This window comes from Heterodontus francisci, chromosome 31, assembly GCF_036365525.1.
Source record: "Heterodontus francisci isolate sHetFra1 chromosome 31, sHetFra1.hap1, whole genome shotgun sequence".
NCBI classification, from domain to species: Eukaryota; Metazoa; Chordata; class Chondrichthyes; order Heterodontiformes; family Heterodontidae; genus Heterodontus; species Heterodontus francisci.
In genome coordinates this window covers 49,846,777-49,866,569 of record NC_090401.1, presented here as the reverse complement: position 1 = coordinate 49,866,569, position 19,793 = coordinate 49,846,777, and the positions used below count along the sequence as shown (strand labels likewise).

Genomic DNA, 19,793 nt, shown 5'->3' with positions numbered 1-19,793 from the left:
TTCCTCTGCTTCATCAGCAGATACTCCTCAGCCATTACACCTGCTAGAACATTTTCCATAATCTCTACCATTCCAACTTCATTCCCACTATTGAGAGTTTGGTCTTCAACCATACTTTTGTCTACATCCCTTAACTTATTTCTTGCTTTTCCCTTTAGTTTGGTATCCACTTGTTTCGTTTGCTCCCTAAAGTATTTTGAGACATCCATCTGTACATGAAGAATGCTGTTGAAATGCACAAATAACAGAAAATTCTGGAAATACAAAAGTCAGTCAACCTTTGTAAAGAGAAAAAAAAAAGATAAATATTTTGGATGCGTACCCTTTATTGCTCAGCCTACTGAACAGTACACACCAAAAATGTCATAAACTTTCTTTCCCTTTACTGGTTTTGAATTAGCTGTGTAATTCCAGCATTTATTGTTTCTAAAGAAGTGTTAGTTGTAATTATATATCTATCCTGGGTTTTAAGTTGTTGGCCACAGCAGGACACTTACTAATTGGTTCTTCTGGATGAAATGCCACCTCATTCACTGAGCCTGCATGTCCTGGTAATTTATACAGGATTCTTCGTGATGTTGTATCCCAGACATAAACAAATCTGGAAGAAATAATGCAATTTCTTAGTGCTGATGAGTTTAATTTGTCTTTAAATGACCTTCAACAATTTGCATTTTTATAGTGCCTTTAATGTAGCAATGCATTCCAAGGTGCTTTTTTAAATTAATGTAATCCACAGAAATATGTAGAGTTGTACTACAGCAAAAAAATAAATAAGACACAATACCTAGTAATTACAGCTGTATCATTTTCAGAGTGCATTCCCTGTTCCCTACCATGTCCCCTACCTCCTTTAAAACTGTCAGTTTTAGAATCTGTCAACTTTTAGCACAACATATGCTTCCAGGCTATGAACAATTCCAAACTTATGTTAAGTTGTTGCGGCATTAAGTTAGCATCAATATTTTTTCTTGAAGGGTAAATTTCATTGTTCCAAAGAATCTGTGTTTAACAAGTTCCTGCACCCATCATCCCTGACATTCAATAGTGGAAGTGTTTTTAAATACAATTAAGTAAAGTCAAATTAGTGGAAGCTATCATAGGGAGACATTACATTCAAAGATATACAGCATGGAGCTCATAGCTGTCATAAAATTGATCACTTAAACCAGTAAGTGGACTGCATCAATATACAAAATGTATATGAATGATTAACTATTAATTTCAAATATTATCACACATTTATTATCAAACGCTCAAGAAACAATATTTACCTGTCAGCAGATCCAGCTGCTATTTTGCTTCCATCAGTCGACCATGAACATCTCAAGAGGTTCTGCAAGAAATTGTATGTCAAATTTGTCACAACAGGGCAGCATACTATAAGGGTGAAAAAAAAGTCACGTTAATGCTAAGAGAACGTGACACTGGTCCCCAACTCCTAACCCAAAAGCTCACCCGCTGCTGGACCAACACAACATTTCCCATACACATTATCCAAGTGAGTCTGAAAACTAGCATAATTAATTTTAATTCATTTAAAAGACTCAATCATGTTGGTCTACTGCATTTCTGTCATTATCAGCTTAGAAATTAACAATCTTTGTTGACCTATTTAAGCTACTATAACCACTTGATAAAATAAAGACCTGAAATATGTCCTCATTTTCCATTCAGCTTCACTTTATGTTGCCAGATAAAGCACAAAATACTTATTATAACCACTATATATTTCACACCATAGACTGCATTCCTGCTTCATAGGGAATCAGTATTCTCAAGCATAACATTTAAGAGCCACTGCATCTTTTAAGAAGTCCTTCAGTTCATTTTGATTCACTAAGTTAAACACAGATTTGATTTAAGATAAACGTCCCTACCTTTTCAAAGTTATGCACGTTACCCTGGAATATTTTCACACATCTCTCTTTTGGAGCAAATGGACGGACATCCCAGACTCGCACTGTAAATCCAAACACAAAGATCGTAAAGTTTTGGCAATTACTTTTTCTTCTGATTTAGAAACACATTCTGACAAGTAAAAGGCTAAACTAATACAAATCAGAGAAGGCCATCAGCCTCATATGCCATGCTTTATTATGTGGCCTGTATCAATCTTCACTCAATTAGCTTCATGTATGATAACCTCAATGGTAAAAATAAAACACAGAAAAGCTTGCCCCAACAGTTCAGCTCATTAAAACCAAACTACCCAGACCTGGAAGTTCCTAGGTACAATCCCTGACCTGTGTTGAGTTAGGCAATCTCAGCTGGGGCACTGTTAGTGAAGCTGTAACTGGCCTCTACAGCTGTGCATTAGGAAGAAAAAATTCAATGACAGTTCCCATTCCTTACCATTATTCAGAAACCCCACTGAGTGAGCCAGTCGATACTGGATCCAGATAGGGTCATCCTAGATTGCATTGCTTCCTCTAAACCTCCTTATAGTCAAATAACATGGTGTGTATATGGCAAATGGCCAATTGTGCAAGATACTGCAGAACAACTGGCACCAATGGAACGCATCCAAAGAGGGAGCCATTGGCCAGCAGAGCAGAAGACAGGAAGGGGAGTGAATTGGTGGGGAAAATGTTGTAAGGAACAAACTTGGGTGCACTGTAAGATGAATGTGATGTTCTTGTGAGCAGCTAAGCCACAGAATTCTGTAAGGTTACAGATATGATTCCCAGTCTGTGCAGTTAGCTGTCTTCAGCTGATGCAGCAGTTGGGGCACACAAAGTGCTCCTGGTAAAAAGTGGCCAATATATGGGGAGCCCTGATGTATGTGTTTGTACTAGAACATCTAATGGACAGGTTCAAGCCTTACTCTAGGACCTCAACACACAATCTAACCGATACTTCAGTGTAGTATTTGCTGGAAGCACCATCATGTCCACCTGTTTCCATAGATGATTCAAGGAGGAGCAGGGGACTCTGTGCCCTGACCAAACATTAGAGTTATGATCAGAAATGCACTGCCTGAAAGGGTGGTGGTAGCAGATTCAATAGTAACGATCAAAGGGAATTGGAGATAGACTTGTAAACAAAACCGCTGCAGGGTGTGAGATTAATTGACTAGCTCTTTTAAAGAGTTGATACAGGCATGATGAACTGAATGGCCTTTTTCTGTGTTGTATCATTCTATGATTTGCTGTTTGTGGGATCCTGTGTGTTAACTGGCCAATACATTTGTCATCTTAACAGTGATAACATATTAAAGGTAATTCAATAGATGTAAAGTGAATTTAAGATATCCAGAGGACGTGATAAGGCACTATAGATATTCCACACTTTTTGTTACTCTTCCAAAAGGTCTAAAGGAATCACATGCATGGTATCTCCAGTCCCATTGAATTACTATTTAATACTCTCAGGGTCGTCAATAGAGCACAATAGTCAACCACCTTTGCCCAACAATATCACACATTTATTACCTGTATTGTCCATAGAATTAGAAAGAAGGTAAGAGCCATCTCCACTCAGAGCCAAGCCAGTCACAGAGTCTGTATGACCACGCATGGTATAAATTAACTTGTTTTGTCGGAGGTCCCAAACCTAACAGAAGAAAAAAAACGGAACTTTAAAAATAATTGCAAGTCAGTGACATGCCACAAAGAATATTTAAGTACATTTTTTTTTTAAAGTCCCAAAATTAAATACAATATAGAGATTTATTAATTATTTTTGGAGTCTGCTGCAAAGTGAATTTAATACATTGGGATTTATAATATCCACTATACATTTTGAAAAGCTATACCGAGTTGTGCAGCTAGTGTCAGAATGTGTAAATTTCTTTAAACTTTTACAAGCCCACACAAGCACGTTATAGGGTTACTCCTTGGCTATCTCAAATATCCATACTACCAACTCTCTCAATCATTGTCAACTCACCTTAAACAATATCATTTTTGGCAAACATTTTGTATGATCTCATTCTTTGAATGAGGTTTATCCTCCATATAATGGATTCATGCAATGTCCTAAACAATGAAGCTTAGGGCAACAAAGAAACACAGGTCGTGACCCCTTTAGGATGTTTCAAATCCAGTAATCTACTGGGATTCCTTCACTCATCCCATTTCCCCCAGGTTCTTTTTTCTTTCAAAGCAGTAGTGAAGGGTAAACAAGTTAAGACTAAAAGAGCAAGCTTACACAATTTGCATATTTCCCTCACCCACCCCCATTATTTCAAACCTCAAATAAACTTGGGAGGATAAACTATATTTAAGAAAATGCCAATGATAAAGATAAGCAATTATTTTTTTCCATTGCCAATTTTCTCCTGCCCTAAGACATTGACTACTTGTAGGGATACAGTTCTATGGCATTGGACACTCTAAGGTTCCTCACTCAAATGGCGATTGTTCAAGTGTGTGCTTTGACAGTGAATGGCGACAGTCTTATCAACTGTAAAGGATGCACAACCAAGTTCAATGCTCCTCTCTAATAATACACACAGCGACGCCCACATCCCATGAAACGAATAAAAAAAAAGCATGAGTTGTTGTTTAATGTGCTGGAGTGGGAAAACTGCTTTAGCTTTTCACACCCTTCTTAAAGCCAATGTAGCACCAAAACTGCTTCACTAGCAGAGCTCAGATAATTCAGCATTTCCCAAGGTCGGAAACAGAGACCTTCCCGGTCATAAGAACCTATGGCCCCTGGAGCCTGCTCTGCCATTCAATAGAGTCATGGCTGATCTGATCTTGGCCTCAACTCCACTTTTTTGCCTGTTCCCCATAACCCTTGACTCCTTTAGTTCAGGAATCATCTCAGCCTCGAATATATTCAATGATTCAACCTCCACAGCTCTATGGGTGAAAATTCCAAAGATTCATGACCCTCAGAGAAGAAATTCCTCCTCATCTCCATCTTAAATGGAGACGAACCCTTATACGGAAACTATATCCCCAGTTCTAGATGCCCCCACGAGGGAGATCATCTCAGCATTTACCCTGTCAAGCTCCCTCAGAATCTTATATGTTTCAATAAGATCACCTCTATCCTTCTAAACTTCAATGAGTATAGGCCCAACCTGCTTAACCTTTCCACATAAGACAACCCCTTCATCCGAGGAATTAATTTAGGGAACCTTCTCATATGAGTCAATGATCTGTGTGGATAAATTTGCTATGCCATCAAGAGAGCCATCTGGAGATTATTACGCTATTCCCCCCCCAAAATAGAAGTACGAGTCCCAGTGTAAACTCGCAATCATCATTAAGGACTGATGTACTGGAGAAGCATATCATTGTTTGTGAAGATCTACTAAACAATATTAGTTAAGAGTGAGAATTTCTTCACGTGGCAATGTTATAAATTGGCTCCATTGCAGCTCTTAACAAATGGCTATAAATGGCAGCACAACCTTGGACTTAAGCCAGCAACCTGCTACCTGCTAACTGGCAACAAAGCAATCCATTTCCCAAGACTAATGAATAATGTATCTCCTATTATTACTGCTGTTTGAACAAAAAAAACCCCTAAAAATAGAAACTCCTTTTGTTCATTTGAACAAAAAACTGAGCACAGTATTACATTTTTAGGTTTTTAACCCTAGACCCTTTCCTCTAGTTCAGTGTCATTGGCCGTTCCTATAAGCGATCCTCATATCACCTGTGAACTAATGGTTACATTTACCTGCCCGATAGCTAGGTAAATGTAGCAAGAACTAGAGATCTAACAAAGATCTCTCATCACTATGCTTGGCTTACTGGATATACCATGCTATCGTATGGATTGCCTCAATTTTGACAGGCAGTAAAATAACTCTTCAGATCATGGCTCAGACACTAATCTACCACCAAAAGAACAGTACTCAGCACACTTAAGTTTTAATTGTCTTCTCAAGTGTTACAAAACAACAAAGACGTACATCCTGTGCTAGGATTCAAATATAATTGCTTACTTCTTACAAGGCTACTACAAAGTCCTCTTACTAGACACATGTTTGACAGCTTCAGACTGAGTGGTGAGTTTATGACCGGGCCAAATTTAAGCCCACTACTTGAAACTTGGCTGTAGTGTGTGCAAAGAGAATTGCGGTCATGCTCGCCTTCATTTCAGATGCAGCTGTCAATCAAATATTATTTTAAAAATCTCCTCGGATATCATACAGCATGCTTGAATTGAATGGCTTGTTCTGGAGAAACCCAATATTCTGTTCCAGCCACTTAGATCAATTCGTGATTGAAGGAAATTGACACTGCTCCGGGCAACTCTCAGGGACACTGCTTTAAACAGAATATGTCTAATGCTCTGCATTTAACAGGTAGTAATATAGTTAACTACTCTTCGTACCCCAGATGCCTGATACAGCGGGCCATAAGGTTTGTTTCTGCAAGCTGCAGTGGATCTCTAGCATTAACCAATTTTAACTTGTGATCAGCAAGAAAGAATCCAATGAGGTGAAGGCATCAAATAAAGCTTTCTATCTATATCACTTTCCTGATTCTGAGGCTAAAAGTCGGTCTGGTCAAAATCAGAAGTGCGATTATTTTTCAAAAATGATCAGAGCAAGGAATTTAAGAGCACCCAAAAGTCCTCGGCTGAAAAAGGAAAGCAGAATATAAAACATTATAAACAGAAATAGAGTCTTATTAGGATTTGATTTTTCAGATTTCCTCACAAAGCTCAACATCTAAGCTCCCCACAATGTTTAGTGAATTTCTCCTGTGAGTAACTGAACCATGCAGGCCAGGAAGGTCATGTGAGATTTCCAGCCTGCGCTGACTTAGTTGCTTTCAGCTGTATGCTACAATTGCCCAAAGAAACGTACCATGGTTTGAGAAGGAGAAAAAAGGAAAAACTCTTAGTCTTGGCCACTACCTGCTTACCCCTACTGGGAATGTTCATATGTAGATGCTGGGTGAGGACAGGATGAGGCATGATACAGTTGAGTAGGCTATCAAGAATGGCAACTTGGGCAAGCTATTGGAAAAATACTTTAATTAAAAGGCAATGCCGCCAGAAAAAAAATGGGAACAACAAATGAAGAACTCCCTCTAAAAAATGACAGGTTCTCCTACCAGGCATCATCAATAGTTGCAACAACTACCATTGTCACTCCAACAGAACACTGGAGGATCATTGTTACCACTCAGGACTTGAGCAATAGAACTTCAGAGTCGTCTATCCTAGAAAGTGAACAGCAAATAATGTTTTCAATAGCCTGACTCACGCAGATGTTTGACATCTCTGCTACAAAATACCCACCACAAAATAGTCAGGTGAGGTACTCACAGCAATGATGATTCAGTGCCAACTGCATTATCATATCAGAAGAAAATCGGGACTAAAATCAAAAACAGATTCCAAACAATTTGCTCACTGATTTTGCATCAGTGATGTTCTTTGTCAGCAGATATGGTACCAGGAGACACACTTCTGAAAAAGTTGGAACATCAGTTAATCAATATGTCAGGAGGTGTCTGCAATGTGTCCACAAACTTTAGGATATGCATTCCCTTATAGAGCATTAATGCCTGTAAACTGAATCCATATAAAACATCTCTCTCAGGACCACCAGTTCAAGCTAGAAAATAGGCCTTTGCTAAAGAAGCCTACCTGTTAAACCCAAAGGCAAAGACCACAGGTCAGAATTCAACTACACACCTGTGTCTTCCTGAAATTGACCCCAGGGAAACAAGGAAAGAAATAATGCAGCATTTTATCAAAAAAATTGCAGCTTTAAATTTTAATGGATTCTAAAACTCGGCACTGCCTTTTTTTTGTTAATTAATTCAATTTTACACTTTCAGGTGGTTAATGAATAATTCACCCTAAGGGGTATCTTACCTTAATGTCATTATCAATACCACCAGAAATAATCTGGTCACTTGTGTCATTAAATGTTGCTGCTAGTACTTGATATGTGTTCTGAAATGTGTGGATAGCAGCCTTCTTCCGGATGTCCCATAGCTAGGGTATAAAAAAATGTATATTAGATGTAGAAATACATTAATGAAAATAGAGATAACAAAAAGAAGATAGAAACAATGGACAGGGAAGAGTGATAGAACAGGGAAAGCAGAGACAGCAAACAAGCGAGGAAGATAAGCAAGCAAGGAGGTAAAGAAGAGAGTGAGCAAGGAGGAGGAAAAAAGCTGTTGAGGGAGATAAAGGAGAGAGGTGGAAGAAACAGAGCCCAAAGTGTCAACCTGTCTGTTTTGTAGAAGGGAGAGAATTTCCATAAGCAGCAACTAGTGTCTAAAAAAAAGTGCAACATATATTGGACTATGCTGAAAGCTGGCAATTTTAACATATTTCTTTGCAGCAGTGAGCAGTTCCCCATGAACAAACTGTAGATTGCCATTGAAAGTATGATTTTCCTTATCTTTTCACATCATGTTTTTCAAATTTCAGCAACAATGATACCAGTCTAGGTTTTATTTATATTACATGTGCATGCAATTAGACCAAAATATTTGCCTCATCTGTGTTCCTCTTCTGACCTTTGTTGGGGTACAGCTCCACAGTTGCCACCAACCTTCTGGTACCTTGCTCAAATGGCAATTCTTGATGCATGAGGTTGGAGAGTAGTTGTCAATGGGTTTAAGATGACAGTCAGCCAGAATCCATTCTCACAGATGTATAGTTTTTAGCAGGAAGTAATTAAATGGCAATCAAGAGCAGAAATCCTGCACAACCCTTCCCTCCCTTGCCCTAGCATTGAAGAAACTGCTGATCACATAACTGCAACCCTGGCTCAAATTAACAAATTCAGCACAGACCCAAGGTTGAACCTGGGACATTCCTGGTCTGTCTGACTTAGCTATTGGCAGAGCCCCACCCCCTGCCAAACACATTTATCCAAAGGAGAGGGTAATACATTTGTAGTGGTAGCTGCTCAGTCCTCGTCAGGATATTTCCATCCCTGCAAGCTTCTGCTTTAGAATTTCTGAATTAACTCTTCGGTTTTTACCACATTAACCACTAAGCTCGAGAAACACATTACGTACCAATATTAAACTGCAATTACCTTTACTGTTCCATCGTCGCTTCCTGTGCAGACTAACTGTGGTCCCCGTCTCGCTGGGTAACACGAATTCACAAAGGAAGTGTGGCCTTTCAATCTCTTGATTCTTTCGCCTGTATCACTGTCCCATACCGCTACAGTTTTATCTGTTGATGCTGAAAAAAGCATGCTGAGGGCAAAGCAGAAAGATTAACCCAAATGCAAGACAGCCTCAAAACACCAGATCAACAAATTAAATCCATGAGCATTAAACCAGCTTTTAACTTAGGGGTCAGGGATGGGGAAAATAGTTTCTTTTAAATTCATAAACTCGGCGGCTTACTTCATTTTATTTAATTTCGTGAAATTTAGTTACTTTTGCTTCCTCTTTGTCTGCTTGCATTTACCACACAGTTTATCAATTACTGATCACAGCCAAAGCCCATAGCTTAACCTCCCTGAAGCGTACAGGTAAGTATCATGTTTAGACTGGTAAAGATGAGAATAGATAGCACACAAATATGATTAATACTCAAAGAGGTGTAGAGGCAAGGATACCAAAGTGGAAAAGTGGAGATATATATTAGAGTGGTGAGGTTACACAACATTTTGGCTTTACAAACCAGTAAACTGTGGGAGGCAAGGAAGACAGAAGCCAATTAGTTCTATAATTTTGAGATCCACAGAGAATGAGCTAGAGCAGGAGCTGCTGAAATCAGCACAATAAGGATAAGAAAGGGAAAGTGTGTAGGATGGTCTCTTTGGTTTGTCGATTCCGAGGAGCACAAAACTATTCTACAAATGGGAAACTTAACAGTTTAAGTCAGGCGTGTTGGCTCAGTTGGTAGCACTCTTGCCTCTGAGTCACAAGGTTCTGGGCTCAAGTCAAATTCTAGGACAAAAATCGAGGCCGACACTCCAGTGCGGTACTGAGTGAGGGCTGCATTGTCAGAGGTGCTGTCTTTCGGATGAGATGTTATACCGAGGCTCCTGCTCAGGTGAATGTAAAAGATTCAACGGCACTATTCTGAAGAGGAGCAGGGGAGCTATCCCCGATTTCCTGGTCAATATTTATCTCTCCATCAACATCACCAACAGATTACCTGGCCATTATCAAATTGCAGTTTGTGGGAGCTTGCTTTGCACAAATTGGCTGTTATGTTTTCTAGATTACAACAGTCTATACTTCAAAAGTACTTTATTCACTGCAAACTGCTTTGAGACGTCCAGTGGTCGTAAGAAGTGCTATATGGGTGCAAGTCTTTCTTTTTTCTCATGGCATGGAATCAAGGCAGTCTTATTAAAATTGAAGCATTTCCTCACACAAAGGAATAGAGGCACATGTAGGACTGGAAAAGAAGATCTAATTAGTCCCAAATATCAAGGACATACCATACTATACACTGTGATGCAACTCAATCATTTCATTGGTCAAAAAATAAATCAGTTCTCTTTTAAAAGTAACAATCCAGCACAATATTACAGTACCTGCCATCTGTGTTATAATGCAATTCCATGACTGCTCCACTGTGGCCTTTCAGTGTAGCATAATTATCACAGTCTCCATACACATTCCATAACACTGAAGAGAAAGAACAAGAGATAAAAAACATTAAGGACCCTAAACCACAAATAACCTTTTTAAATATTTTGAAAGTCTACAAAGGCTATCATGTTTTATTAGATTACATTGACTGAATTCCACAAACAATCTCACGAAAAGACTAAAAACATATTCTGCAAAAGAGAGTTGCTACTCTCGCACAAGCTTTTTGGACCACCAGGAAGGATACGCATAAGGTAAGATAAGAAATTTTAACAAATGGCTATTTTAAACTTCAATAAAAACTGGAAATACTGGTAATGCAGCAGGTCAGGCAGCATCTGTGGAGAGGTTAATGCTTCGAAGCTCATGTGGAACATAAACACCTGCATTGATCTGCTAGGCCCAATGGCTTGTTTCTGTGCTGTCAATACAATGTAATTTTTGATGAAGGGTCCACACGTGTAGCATCACCTTCTCTGTTTTCTCTGCAGATGCTGCCTAACCTGTTGAGTGTTGCCATCATATTTTTTTTGAATTTCTAGCAGCTACTGTTGTTTTTTTGCCATTTCAAAGTCATCAGGGATGGCTTCAACTGACAACACTTTTACTCATTTTAACAGAACATTTTCTTTCTATACAGGAACCAATTTATTATTTTTACTTCCCCACCATTAGGTGTACAGTACAGGAGGTGCTGCTAACGAATTCACCTCTACATCCAGTATTAATACCACGAAGAAGTGTGGCCCTGAAGCTGGATCGATGCCTCAAAATATTTAATTGACTCCCTGACAATCCAGCTCAGGATCAATGTCTCACTGTTCAGAGAATAGTACAATACAATTATAGTATTACCATTTGGGATATTTAATGTTTTACTTCAAATATGTTATAGGAAAAATTGTATTTCAGCTCAGATGCTTGTGTGATACAAAATTCATTGCTTGTGTGGTACAAAATTCATCATGTCAAACTAGTCCCAATATGACCAATGATGGATATTTCACACAAGCATTATACAGTTCAAAATACTCACTCCAGACACAATCCAAGTTGGAAGGAACTTGGAAAGCCTTACACTTGCACAGTTGGGTATCTTAACAGTGCAAGATGAACAGAACATAAACATATTATGCATCATAGGAATATGGGAAACAGACCATTGAATCCTTCAAGCCTATCCTACCATTCAGCCAGTCCATGGCTGATCTGCACTTCAACTCCATTTACCTGCCTTTGATCAATGTTCTTTGATACCCTTACATGACAAAAATCTATTGATCTCAGTCCTAAAAATTTCAGTTGACCCACAATCCACAGCCTATGGGAGGAGGGGGGTGGGTGAGGTGGGTGGGGGGGGGGGGGAAGGAGGGGGCGGAAAAGAGAGAAAGAAGAGAGTTCCAGATTCCTGCTACCCTTTGCAAAAGAACTTCCTGATCTCACTAGTTCTAATTTTGAGATTGTGCCCCACCCCCATGTTATTGAATCCCTCCTCAGGGAAATAATTTCTCTGTGCATACCCCACTAAATCCCTTTATCATTTAAACATCTCAATTAGAACACTCCTCAACTGTCAAAACTCAAGTGAACACAAGACATGTTTATTCAACATATTTTAACCATTTAAAACCCTAGTATTTCACCTGATGTACCCTGTCCGTAGTCAATATATTCTTCTTGAGATGTGACGCCCAAAACTGAACACAATACTCCAGCTGGGGTCCAGCCAAAGCACTGTATAAATGAAGCATCATCACTTCACTCTTGAATCCCGATTACCTTCAGATAAGGGCCAACTTTCCATTAGCTTTTTGATTACTTTTTGTAGCTGTGCACTAACTTTCAGTAATTTGTGTACATAGAAACCCAAATTCCTTTGCTCCTCCACAGTTCTGGGATGCCTGCCATTAACAAAGTCTTATGACTTGTTTTTCTTGGATTCAGAGCAGATGAGCTCACAGTTCCACTATTACACTTTATTGTAATATCATCAGGGTTCCAAAGTCCACCCCCTCTTCCATACCGCGGAACCTGGGCAATGAGTAAGAAAGGGTCAATCAAAACAGGATGATGTACGGTACGACTCTTTATATCCAGGGCCGCTTTGGTTACCGTAAAGGCCTATTAGGAAGCCTAGAAATACTCAGCAAACAGGGCACTGGCAAACAAGTCCTCAAGAGTAGAACAGGCAGAAGAACATGTGCCATCTGAAATATCTCAAGTAGAACAGGGCTGCAGCAGAACAAAACCCCCCCCCCAATTGTCTTAGTTGCTTTGCCATTGGATCAAGGTGTCGTTCTGTCCAGATACGTGCCGAAGCTGGTGTGCAACGCTAAAAGATGTCATGCACAGGCGACTTCCTTTCCGAGCACACCCTCCAAGCCCTTCGGTGACCAGCAAATGGTGACGGAAGCAGGACTGTGTTGTCTGGAAGCTTCCAGTCATGATCTGGCATGGAGGCAGCAGTTACAAGATGGTCATCTAGCACTTGGATGAGGCAGGGATGCCGCTCAGCAGCTGTAACTGCAACTGAACAGCCCTCTTTAGGATCCACTCTGCTCACTCCTTATTGGGGAGGGGGCTAGAGAAGGTGCCCTAAACATAGTCTGCCTCACATCTCCCGCCTGGATAGCCACGTCCAGAGGAATCTACTACTGCGGTAGAAACACATTTTGGAGGCAGAGTCTGTGGGAAGGATCCCAGCAATGAGACCCAAAGACAACAAAATGAAAAGGAAAAGCGAGAGCAGCGAAAAGAACAAGCCATAACCCAAACTAATAATACACAACCAGACATCCCACATGACAACAAATGCCCTACATGACATCAGCCATCTTCGGACTCACGGAAGACAATCAGCCTCCCCTGCAAGGGCTAGTCAATAATATCACCAAAGGATGGTCTTTGAACTTTAGTTACTATTTGTATAATGAAGCAAACAACTGCACTATCATTAAGAAAATGATCATGACATTGTATAATAAGCAATTAAATTATACTTATAACTACTTTATTGAGCCTGTATGACTGAAAACAATTGAAAACAGAAAAAGATAAAACACTCTCTTGCTTACATATGAGTCGGTCAAATCCTGCAGATGCCAGTGTTGATCCATTCGGGTGGAACTTACAGCAGTAAACCTCTCCCTCGTGACCTGTTAGAAGCATTATAGGAGCTTGAAGACTTGATGTTCTTGGGGGACCCTAAATGATTGGCATAAAAGCAAATGAGGAATCTAGATCAACAGCTTGCATGGGCTGCACAAACCACGCAAAGATCAGAAAGGTCCCTCAAAACCAAACTTACAAATAAAACTGTTGCAAAGCTCACTGCCAAAATTGCTGCCCTCCCCCTTCCTGACCCCAAAATAAAAGCACAACAACACAGCTCAAATGTAAACACTTGCCATAGGGCACACACCAGTAAAACTGGAACCAAATACACACATTCTGCTGATCCAATTCATATTAGTGTAAAATTTAGAAACCAGAGTTCATCCTGCTGCACCCCAATTATCACCGTTTTACAACCAGAGCTGGGTCCATACTTGCACTATGCCTCAAATTAAATTTCCAGAGGCAGAGCAAAAAATATCCAAACACTAAGCATTAGGTCAAAATTGTCCCAGCTTTTTGTCCTTATGGGCCTCAAAGATGTATACAATGGAGCCTTGGGGCATGATATAAATTTTAAATCCATCTTCCCTTTAAACCTCATTATCACAAGTTCTGAAGCCAACATACTTGGTGATGCAGTTCATGATTTATCCATGAATTAGGCAACTGTGCCAAAAGCAAGCCTATCCTCATTCCCAGACCCACAAAATTTAAACATGGAAAACCAGCACACCAGAAATATAAGAGCAAATAGTAATAAAGAAGTTCTATTCATATAGTGCCCTTCACAGCCTCAGGCCATCCCTAAATGCTTTAGAGCCAATAAAATACTTCTGAGGTGTAGTTGCCATTGTAACATTGGGAAACATGGCAGCCAATTTACACAAAACAAAGTCTCACAAATAGCAACAAGGTAATAATCAGATAACATGGTTTAAGCGTTGAGTGCTAAAAAATGGTAGGCAGGACACCAGGGGAACACTCTTGCTCTTCATCATATAGTTCATCTACAAGGACAGGCAGGGCTTTGGTTTAATGTGTCATCTGAAAGATGGCACCACTGACAGTGCAGCATTCACTCGGTACTGCACTGAAGTGTCAGCTTAGATTATGTGTTCAAGTCTCTGGACTGGGACTTGATCCCATGACATTACGACTCAGATGCAAGAGTGCTACCACTAAGCATCACTGGGCTTCAAGCATTGCACGTGGTTCACAGGCAGTTTGGGCACGTGTGTTATGGGCCACATAAGGCACAGATGTCACTGTGAGTGAAGGAAGGACTATAAAATCCTCCCCACGAGCCAATTTTTCCTGTGGCATTGACATGTGACTGGCTAGTTTGAAATTTGTAAATAATCTATATTAAGCAGAGGATGTGTTGGAGGTTTTCCCATTAAAAATATAAAAAGCATGACACTAACAATTGTTGGAACTTACTTTATCACATTATTCATCTAGTTCATACATAACCAGTGAAATTCATTCCCACAACCAAACAAAAGGTTCGAGACTCAACCAACCTGCAAAAAAAAAACCCATCTTGCAACTCAGCAAATCAGATGCTGAGCGATAATCAAATTGCTGCAACAATCCAATAGTAACTTCACGACAAATATTAAAAACTGAAAATACAAGAAATTTGAAAGAAAAAAAGTGCTGGAAATACACAGGTTTTTCAACACCTGAAAACTGGTTAATATCTTGGGTCATTCATTAGACGCCAGTTTTGATGAAGAGGCTACATCGACAAAGCACTGAACAATGCCACTTCCACATAAGTGGAAGTTCGGCACAGTGGCAAGCACTGCAGCCTCACAGCTCCAGCTACCTGGGTTCACTTCTGGGTACTGCCTGTGCGGAGTTTGCAAGTTCTCCCTGTGACCGCGTGGGTTTCCGCCGGGTGCTCTGGTTTCCTCCCACAGCCAAAAACTTGCAGGTTGATAGGTAAATTGGCCATTGTAAATTGCCCCTAGTGTATGTAGGTGGTAGGAGAATGGTGGGGATGTGGTAGGGAATATGGGGTTAATGTAGGATTAGTATAAATGGGTGGTTGTTGATCAGCACAGACTCGGTGGGCCGAAGGGCCTGTTTCAGTGCTGTATCTCTAAATAAATAAGCAGGCTCATGAAAATGCAATATGTGCTGCATATTAGTGCAAACATTAACCCCAGCACTATTCACTTCAATGTATTTACTTCCAAATTACTATTCCTATAATAAAAGCCAGCTTCCAATGATCCCAAGTCAGCAAATAATGGCAAATGCTGCAGCAAACTGTGCTTCAGTAAAAGAAAGCTCAGGAATGCTGAAAATCTGCAATTAGATGCCAGCGGTGCATTATCAGCTGCAAACTTTATGAAGTTTAAACATGAATGTTTCCACATCCTACAATAGAAGCAATAGGACTAAAAAATTGACTCTCAGCTTGTCTCAGGTGATGACATTCTCAGCACAACGAAAAGAACAAATCTGCATTTATGCAATGCCTTTGTATTCACACAATGACCCAAAACACTTTACAGCCAATAAAGTACATTAGAATCTTAGTAACTGTTGCAACATAGGAAACAGCAGCAATTTGTACACAGCAAAGACCCACAAATAACAATGAGATAAAAGGACCAGATAATTTGTTTTAGTGGTGCGGGTTGAGAGATAAATGTTGGCCAGGACAGGTTGAAGATTCAAGCCACGGTACAGGGCTTGAGCTTAATGTCCAGTCCATTCCAGTATTGTGGGACTGATGCACTTTTAAAGGTACTTGCCCTTCAGTTGACACATTAAATGACATTCCAACTATTTGCTCTTGTAGCACACATCAACATTAAAGTTCCCATGGCATCGTTCAAAGGTCAGAGATTTAGTACCCTGAACAACATTAAAATGACCGATTGAGGTCTTTAAAATTAGGAAGGACTTCAAAAAGGTGAATGTGGAGAAACTGTTTCCACTTGTGGGTGAGGGCAGCAAAGGGGCACAAACACAAGACAGCCATTGACAGATTAAATAAATAATTTAGAACGAATCTCTTTACATAGAGAGTGGTGATAATGTGAAACTCACTGAACAATGGAGTGGCTGAAGCAAAATACATGAGGGACACGGGAAATAAAGGGGACAGGGTGGGAAGAGGTATTAGAATGCAGGGCTAATGTGGAGCACAAACACCAACATAGACAAGTTGGGCCAAAATGGACCATTTCAATGCTGTAAATTATTACATAAAATTAACAACACAGAAACAGCCCATGCTAATATTTATGCACCCAAGTGCCCCTTCAAGGGGCCAAAGTGCAAAATAAAGCTAAGATGGTTAACAATGTTAAAAAGGCAAGTCTAAAGGCACTGTGTCTTAATGCGCGGAGCATTCACAATAAGGTAGATGAATTAACAGCGCAAATAAATATAAACAGTTATGATATAGTTGCGATTACGGAGACATGGCTGCAGGGTGACCAAGGTTGGGAACTGAACTTTCAGGGATATTCAATATTTAGGAAGGACAGGCAAAAAGGGAAAGGGGGTGGGGTAGCATTGTTAGTAAAGGAGAAAATCAATGCAATAGTGAGGAAGGATATTGGCTTGGAATATTATGAAGTGGAATCTGTTTGGGTGGAGCTAAGAAACACCAATGGGCAGAAAACGTTGGTGGGGGTTGCCTATCGGCCCCCAAACAGTAGTGGAGATGTAAGGGACGGCATTAAACAGGAAATTAGAGATGCATGCAATAAGGGTACAACTGTAATCATGGGTGACTTTAATCTACATATAGATTGGTCAAACTAAATTAGCAATAATACTGTTGAGGAGGATTTCCTGGAGTGTGTACGTGACAGTTTTTTAAAACCAATACATTGAGGAACTAACTATAGAACAGGTCATCGTAGACTGGGTTTTGTGCAATGAGAAAGGATTAATTAACAATCTTGTTGTGCAGGGTCCCTTGGGGAGGAGCGGCCATAACATGATAGAATTCTTCATTAAGATGGAGAGTGAAGTAGTTGAATCCGAAACTAGGGTCCTGCATCTAAATAAAGGAAACTACGAAGGTATGAGGTGTGATTTGGCTATGGAAGTTTGGGGAACTTCACTAAAAGGGTTGATGGTGGATAGGCAATGGATAATATTTAAAGAACGTGTGCACGAATTACAACAATTATTAATTCCTGTCTGGCGCAAAAATAAAATTGGAAAGGTGGCTCAACTGTGGCTTACAAAAGAAATTAGAGATAGAGAAGGCATATAAAATAGCCAGAAAAAGCAGCAAGTCCAAGGATTGGGAGCAGTTTAGAATTCAGCAAAAGGGGACAAAAAGGATAATTAAGCGGGTGAAAATAGAGTATGAGAGCAAACTTGCGGGGAACATAAAAACTTCTATAAACATGTGAAGAGAAAAAGATTAGTGAAGACAAATGTAGGTCCCTTCCAGTCAGAAACAGAAGAAATTATAATGAGTAACAAAGAAATGGCAGAACAATTAAACACATACTTTGGTTCTGTCTTCACAAAGGAGGACACAAATAACCTCTCAGAAATGTTAAGAGAACCAAGGGTCTAATGAGAGGGAGGAACTGAAGGAAATCAGTATTAGTAAAAAAAAAAGTGCTAGGGAAATTAATGGGGTTAAAGGCTAACAAATCCCCAGGGCCTGATAATCTACATCCCAGAGTACTAAAGGAAGCAGTCCTGGAAATAGTGGATGCATTGGTGGTCATCTTCCAAAATTCTATAGACTCTGGAGCAGTTCCTACAGATTGGAGGGTGGCAAATGTAACCCCACTATTTAAAAAAGGAAGGAAGAGAAAAAACAGGGAATTACAGACCAGTCAGCCTTACATCAGTCGTTGGGAAAATGTTAGAGTCTATTATAAAAGATGTGATAGCAAAACACCTGGAAAGCATAAACGGGGATTGGACAAAGTCAGCATGGGTTTACAAAAGGGAAATCATGCTTAACAAATCTATTGGAGATTTTTGAGGATGTAACTAGTTGAATAGATAAGGGAGAACCAGTGGATGTGGTGCATTTGGATTTTCAGAAGGCTTTTGATAAGGTCCCACATAAGAGGTTAGTGTGCAAAATTAAAGCACGTGGAATTGGGGGTAATATACTGGCATGGATTGAGAATTGGTTGACAGACAGGAAACAAAGAGCAGGAATAAATAGATCTTTTTCCGGGTAGCAGGCAGTGACTAGTGGGGTACCTCAGGGATCAGTTATTCACTGGGGCTTAGGCCCCAGCTATTCACAATATATATTAATGACTTGGGTGAGGGAGCCAAATGTAACATTTCCAAGTTGCAGACGACACAAAGTTTGGGGGGGGTGGGCAGGGGAATGTGAGCTGTGAGGAGGATGCAAAGAGGCTCCAATGTGATTTGGACAAGTTGGGTGAGTGGGCAAATGCAATATAACATGTATAAATGTGAGGTTATCCACCTTGGTTGTAAAAACAGAAAGGCAGATTATCTGAATGGTGTTAGATTGGGAAAGGGGGAGGTGCAATGAGATCTGGATATCCTTGTACACCAGTCGCTGAAAGCAAGCATTCAGGTGCAGCAAGCAGTTAGGAAGGCGAATGGTATGTTGGCTTTCATTGCAAGAGGATTTGAGTACAGGAGCAAGGATGTCTTACTGCAGTTATACAGGGTCTTGGTGAGACCACATCTGGAGTATTGTTTGCAGTTTTGGTCTCTTTATCTGAGGAAGGATGTTCTTGCCATGGAGGGAGTGCAAAGAAAATTTACTAGGCTGATTCCTGGGGATGGTAGGATTGACGTATGGGGAGAGACTGGGTCGACTAGGTCTATATTCACTAGAGTTTAGAAGAATGAGAGGGGATCTCATAGAACCCAATAAATTTCTAACAGGACTAGACAGGATAGATGCAGGGAGGATGGTCCCAATGGCTGGGGAGTCCAGAACCAGGGGTTACAGTCTCAGGATACAGGGTATGCCATTTAGAACCGAGGTAAGGAGAAACATCTTCACTCAGAGGGTGGTAAACCTGTGGAATTCTCTACTACAGAGGGCAGTGGAGGCCGTCTTTAAATATATTCAGTAAGGAGATGGATATATTTCTTAATGCCAAAGGGATCAAGGTATATGGGGAGAAAGTGGGAACAGGGTACTGAATTAGATGATCAGCCATGATCTTTTTTGAATGGCGG

At 40.1% G+C, this 19,793-nt stretch overlaps 1 protein-coding gene across 1 annotated transcript in view; it reads right to left on the bottom strand.

Moving 5' to 3' along the window:
* The window catches only part of snrnp40 (small nuclear ribonucleoprotein 40 (U5)), a 31,128-nt gene that overhangs the window by 10,817 nt on the left and 518 nt on the right, over positions 1-19,793 (bottom strand). The window contains exons 2-9 of the mRNA XM_068011537.1: positions 13,577-13,706; positions 10,445-10,538; positions 8,981-9,146; positions 7,798-7,920; positions 3,435-3,555; positions 1,881-1,963; positions 1,275-1,336; positions 498-601 (exon numbers count right to left, since the gene is read on the bottom strand). Coding sequence (XP_067867638.1) covers positions 498-601; positions 1,275-1,336; positions 1,881-1,963; positions 3,435-3,555; positions 7,798-7,920; positions 8,981-9,146; positions 10,445-10,538; positions 13,577-13,706 — 883 coding nt within the window. The remainder of the gene's footprint in view (positions 1-497; positions 602-1,274; positions 1,337-1,880; positions 1,964-3,434; positions 3,556-7,797; positions 7,921-8,980; positions 9,147-10,444; positions 10,539-13,576; positions 13,707-19,793) is intronic.